The 6,473-nt window shown below is 37.7% G+C and overlaps 1 protein-coding gene across 1 annotated transcript in view; it reads right to left on the minus strand.

The window, feature by feature from the left end:
- The window catches only part of plxna3 (plexin A3), a 60,930-nt gene extending 54,686 nt beyond the window's left edge, over positions 1–6,244 (minus strand). Inside the window, exons 1-2 of the mRNA XM_042408799.1 lie at positions 6,108–6,244; positions 2,363–2,463 (exon numbers count right to left, since the gene is read on the minus strand). Of these exons, the coding sequence (XP_042264733.1) occupies positions 2,363–2,463; positions 6,108–6,158 (152 nt within the window). The 5' untranslated portion in view covers positions 6,159–6,244. The remainder of the gene's footprint in view (positions 1–2,362; positions 2,464–6,107) is intronic.
- Between the last annotated feature and the right edge of the window lie 229 nt (positions 6,245–6,473).

Below are 6,473 nucleotides of genomic sequence, written 5' to 3' on the forward strand. Positions count from 1 at the left end.
TCATTTTTATTTTTTATTTTTATTCATTTAGTTATACTTAAAATGTATTTATTAACTTTTTTATTTACTTTATTTATTTAGTTATATTGTTAAGTTATTTATTCATTTTTTATTTTTGTTATTTATTTATTGTTATATTCAAAAGTTATTTATTCTTTTTTTATTTAGTTATATTTAATTGCTACTTTTTAAATTTTATTTATTTATTATATTTAAAAGTTATTTATTCATTTTTATTTTTTAAATTTTTTATTTATTTAGTTATACTTCAAATGTATTTATTAACTTTATTTACTTTATTTACTTTATTTGTTATTTAGTTATATTTAAACGCCATTTTTTCATTTTTTTTAAATTGTATTGATTTAATTATTTTTCAAATGTTATTTATTTATTTTTTCATTTACTTCATTTTCATTTTATTTATCAATTTATTCATTTAATTCATTGAAATCCAGAGTTTAATCTGAACTAAACTTATTCTTTAGTTGTGAAACTTTCAGATATAATAAGAACAAAGTCTTATTTCCATGATATTCCTGTTGGCTGCGATCGATCAATAATCACTAATCAAAGGATATTAGTGATGACTGTTGTTGTGCAGGTGGAGTCTGAACAGACAGTCGGAGGTGAAGCTTCATGTTTGTGTCTGTGGAGAGCAGCAGTTCGGCCATATGCAGCTCCGCACTCGACATATCAGACTGCAGTAATGATCTGTTTACTTCTAATTAACAACAGATGGACAGAGAGGAGGAGGAGGAGGAGGAGGAGGAGGAGGAGGAGGAGGAGTGAAGATGAAAAGCTGAGAGGAAGCAGAACGACAGGAAGAGAAAAACCTGTTTGTCGCTCTGCTGTGTGATGGAATATTCATTCTGTGTTTTGTCTTCATAATAGAAGAAGCTCAAATCGTCTTTCTGATAAAAACAAACCAGTCGTATAATTTGTTTTTTTTTAAATCCTTTCTGTTAAGCTGATTTGTCTCGTCGGACGACGATAATTTCAGCATAAAAGTTCTGTAAATACTCCAAACCGAGAAAGAAAAAGAGATTAAAAGTTTATTTCCACTCCTCTAAATCCTCCTCAGACCTGCTTCGTCCTCCGCCGTGATGAGGAGAGACACTTCAGTCACTCACTTCCTACATCTCCCAAAATCCTTTGCATGACATCCAGGAAAACTGAGCACCAGCTGGATCTCCACTCAGACAAATATGAGACAGTTTATTTATATTTTTCTCAACTTGACGCCGTTAAAAGTCTGCTGTGATACTGAGATTCTCTGTCTGTGTGTTCAGATGTGAAAACAGGAGAACAGATGAAGGAGGTGAAATTTAATCTTAATCCATCAGTTTGTGTATGTAGGAGATATATTACAGGAAAGAAATCCACACATTTCTCTACAAAAATAAATGTTTTATTGTTTAAAAGACGACTGAAGATAATAAACGAACTCGATCTGAGATCATATGAGGAGTTTATGTTCGTTTATATGTTTTTTTTCTGTCGCGGCACCGATGGAGGACGGAGCTCGGAGCTCGGAGCTCGGAGCTCGGAGCTGGGAGAGGAAGAGCCTCCACCTGCCTGGACGCTGAACATCAAAGAGTCCCGACAACTCGGAGTTAAAGCCAACAGAGTGTGTGAAGCATTTATAGAAACATTAATGACGCCTCGTGGGACACAAACACACACACACACACTGTTTTATTTCTATTTTTCGGAGCCGTTTTGCCTTCAGCTCTTCTTCTCTGCTGCACTACATGGCCAAAAGTATGTGGACACTTAAAGGGGGGGACACATATTCTGCACATTTCCAGCCTCTATATTTATATTCTGGGGCTCTACTGGAATATCTTTACATGATTTCCAGTTTAAAACTCCTTATTTATCTCCTACTGGTCCTTTCTGCAGCTCCTCAGTTCAGCCTCTTTTCTCTGGTTGCAAAGACGCTGATCCTGAACGCATCACAGACAAACACACACGTCTTTGTAAAGGGAGGTTCTGCAGATTTTTACAGCTGTGATGTCGAGATCGAGAAACACAGATTCTGACTGTAGTTAAAGGAATAAAACCAAATTTAGTTTGAGTCGACTAAACGTTTCTGTCTGCTGGACGGAGGATTATTGTGACATTTTGATTTGACATTTTAACACAGAATAAAAGTAAATGATTTATAATTGCAATAGAGAAATGTATTATTGTTTCATCTGAGTCTGTTTCATAAATGATAAATCAGTTATTTATTAATTTCTGGAGTCAGTCAGACAGTTTTTAATCTCTGTATTTAGAGTTTTAGTCTGATTCATGAGACCTTCAGCAGCATATTGAACTCAGACTGACGGGATGAAAAGAAGAAGAAGTTTCTTACTTGTTGAAGAGGACACACCAGCCGCAGTGAGGGTCTCCTGATCCCAGACAGTCTGAACAGCTGCTGTACTGCTCACAGCTCTCCACCGGAAGTCTGCTCACCTGCAAAACACACACGAGATTATTCAATCACCTCATCGTTTTATAAACAGATACAGTGACGGAGAGATATGAGATTAAATAAATAAGGGAATGAATTATAAATCTATATTTCTAAACCTTTAATTGATCGTTTATTTATTGTTATTGAGGTTAATTTTGTTAAATTAACTTGATATTGATTTTTGGTCACAAAACAAGACTTCAGTGAATCTTTCCCACATTGTTATCTGTGTGGTTTGGTGGTTTCCTGCTGACAGCAACAAGCCTGAGGCCTCAGTGGGTCTGTGTGTGTGTGTGTGTGTGTGTGTGTGTGTGTGTGTGTGTGAGGTATGATTTACCCACAAGTCATTGCAGTAAGGAGACAGTAAACACTGTGAGACACAGCAGACGCACTGTCTGACTCCGTCTCATTCAAATGTTCACACATGAATACATACATTGTCTCTCTCACACACACACACACACACACACACACACACACACACTGACACACACACACACTGACACACACACACACACACACACACACACACACACAGGGAGTCCTGTCTCCTCTCTGACCTCATTATCAGGTTTTTCTTTAAACCCTGACGCTCCTCCTCTCCGTCAGACTCAACACTTGTTCTGTTCTTCATTTAGAAACCAGCTGACGCGGCAGATTTCATTCTAACACTCTTTTTATTCTGCGCTGATGCTCCGATTAGAAAATGTGCAGAGTCACACGAATCATCTGCTGAGAGAAACCCTTCAGCAGACGTACGGACAGGTGAGAATCAAACCACCGTTTACCTGCTGAGTCTGAGCTGGTTTAATAAAAACCTTCTGTTGCATCGATCACTCGTTTTAAATGTCAACGCAGTCACATAAACACTCACATAACCTGAGATTGTTGTTCATGTGTCAGACGATGCTGTGATGCTAAATTAAACATGTTACTAGCAGCAGCAGCTCGGTGCTGACTGCTGGTTAACAGGTAGAGTTTATCATCATATTTCTGATGTCTGACAACAAAATATGTGAATGAGAACAACTATACAGTGAAATCAGCTGATCACAGACACTGAACTTCTCTCTCTGAATACAAACATGAAGAACTAGTGAATGAATGAATGAAATGTGTATTATTGTGTCATGGATACAACTGTACGTCCAGCCACCATGAATTCCAACAAGTCAGGACTTCAGATCTACAGTTCATCATTAAACAGTTCAGATATTCTGAATTACAGCCAGATATTAACTGAAACAATCTATCTCGCCTTCTTTTCCAGGCTTTTCAGATAAAATTAGCAAACTTAAATACGTCAAAATTAAACATCTCCAGAGATGAACACCAGAGTGTTTCAGGGTTTAGTTGAACAATTTCATGAAACAGCAGCTCTCTTAAATCATCCAAATCACAGTTCTCACACCATCTATTTTCCTCCGGGATATTTTTGAATCGACTACTCTCATTGGCCAGAAGAACACCAGCTCTCAACTGTGCAACCAAAGATCTTTGTCTGTTTGATATGTATATATGTTCTTAATTTTGGCTTTAACAGAATATGTTCAAACCTATTTTTCTTCAGATTTCAATAGAAGCTTGTTTTTAATAAAGTTAACATGACAGCACAGGTTATTCCTACAGATATACAGCACATCCACCTCCTCTAACTGGAGAACTACATCATTTACTCCTCGTAAATACTTTCTTATTTATTCTGACATTTTGATCAGACGGCTCCACAATCAGATCGTTTCACATTTTCGTTGTATAGTTTTGCTGTAAATGTGTATATGAGACAAATCCAGAAATAAAAAGTAAAGTTCGGCTTCCTGATTCATTTTAAAACAGACGGGAAATTAGTGTTGTTTTACATGTGAAACTGATGATACTGATTATAAACAACTGAACACATCGTCTTCTTATGTAAAACGTTGCGGTGAAACCAAACCGGCACTCTGTGACCCGTCAGTCCATCAGACAGCTGCTTATAAAGTTATGAAGGATGCTGATAACCAGCTAATATTCAGATTTTAAAACACTATTTGACACATAAATCGGTTTAATTTGTCTGTTACTTGAAGTCTTAACACAATACTGACGAGCTCATATGTACGTAGAGATAGATCTTGATCACTGACTGAAGATATTCCTCCTGATTCAGTAACAATGTCCAATATTCTTTGATACAAACAAGAATTAAAAGTTATTATTCCTTAAAAACATAAATAATCAGCATTTAAAGTAGAAATAGATAATTATTCCCAGATACTGTATAGTAGGGATGTGCAGTATTTGTATCTGTATTTGTTGAGGCAGCAAAATGATTTGTATTTGTATTCGAATAAAAGTGAAAAGAGGCTTAAAAATCCTATTAAAGTGTTAAATAAGTGTTCATGAATAAACTACCTTATGAAGGAGGTCTTCACATCGGGTCTCAAACTGGAGTCTCCCAGATCATAGACGACTGCGCTGACTACTGAGATAAAACTTTACTCATCACCTCATTGCAGACAGACCTCTACCTATTTTAGTGATGTCCAAATTATGTGTAATAAAAATATGCGTCATGTAGCAGGTGGATGTGACTCCCGTCGTTGAAACCTGCTGATAGACGTCACAGCGGAGCAGAGGAGAGACACTGAGATAGTGATGTAACCGACCTGCACGCCGGTATTTGACTTGGGTTTCTTCTTCCTGAAAACAAATAGTTTCGTAATAATCCCACTATTTGTGCTTCGCTGAATAACGTATTTGTATTCGGGCACATCCCTACTGTATATACGGGCAAACCAGTATTGCCTTAAATCAGACGTAGAAAGAGTCAATGTTCTCTCTCTTTTAGCTCTGCTTTGGTCTCCTCCAACTCCTTTATCAGCAAACAACAACTGAGACTGAACCAGACAGGAAATGTGACGCAGAAACCAAAACGAGGAGCTAAAAAGAGGCTGAAAAGCTGCTCAGAGCTTCAACAACATGACTCACAGTCACACAATGTATGTATGAGTCCGGCAGGAAGTGACACATCCCAGCTGTTTAATGACATCACACCCAAAATACCGATCAGAATGTCTCCGATTAAAAACGTCTAAATATCTGTGTGTGTGTGTGTGTGTGTGTGTGTGTGTGTGTGTGTGTGTGTGTGTCATCAGCTGCACAGGAACTAACAGTTGTTGAACTCAGCTCTGCTTCCTCTCAACGGTACAATAAGAGTTTTAACATGGGACACACACACACACACACACACATACATATAGAAACACTGAGTGCGTTGTGGCGCCAGCTGAGCAATATTCACATTCACAACTTCCTGTCTGCAGATGTTAAGACAACAGAATTCACACACACACACACACACACACACACACACACACTGCAGTTACAGTATATTACTGCAGTGCCACCTTTTATAGATTTTTATATACATTATTAAAAATCTGTCAGAACGTCCATTAAAAATTTGCTAATTTAATTCCTTTAAATCTTTCTTTTAAAATAAATCCATGTCAGAACTTCCATTGGAAATCTGCTGATTTAAGTCTTTTAAGTCTTTCTTTTATAAAGCTTTTCTTTATCAAATAATTAAGACTGTGTGTGTGTGTGTGTGTGTGTGTAAGTGTGTGTGTGTGTGTGTGTGTGTGTGTGTGTGTGTGCGTACCTGTCTGTCACTCAGCAGGTAGATGTACTGGTGGTCCGGACTGAACACCATGTCTCTCAGGATCGGCTTCCCTTCCACCACCGTCACCGTCTCGTACAGCAAAGCATTCTGGGCCGGCGGCGGGATCCCATCCACACGGATCTGAAACACACACACACACACACACAGAGATAACGAGACATGAGCTTGATGCTAATACAACACTTTAAAATAAGAGAGAGATGCTAACATGACACGACCGGTTAGCTCGATGCTAAAAGTCCCATTAAACACAACAGGGAATGCTCACACACTGCTAACACTCAGAAACCAGGAAAAAGACAGAAGCGTCGTCTCTGCTTCAAACATTTAACATTTAACCAACAC

This window comes from Thunnus maccoyii, chromosome 4, assembly GCF_910596095.1.
Source record: "Thunnus maccoyii chromosome 4, fThuMac1.1, whole genome shotgun sequence".
NCBI lineage: Eukaryota > Metazoa > Chordata > Actinopteri > Scombriformes > Scombridae > Thunnus > Thunnus maccoyii.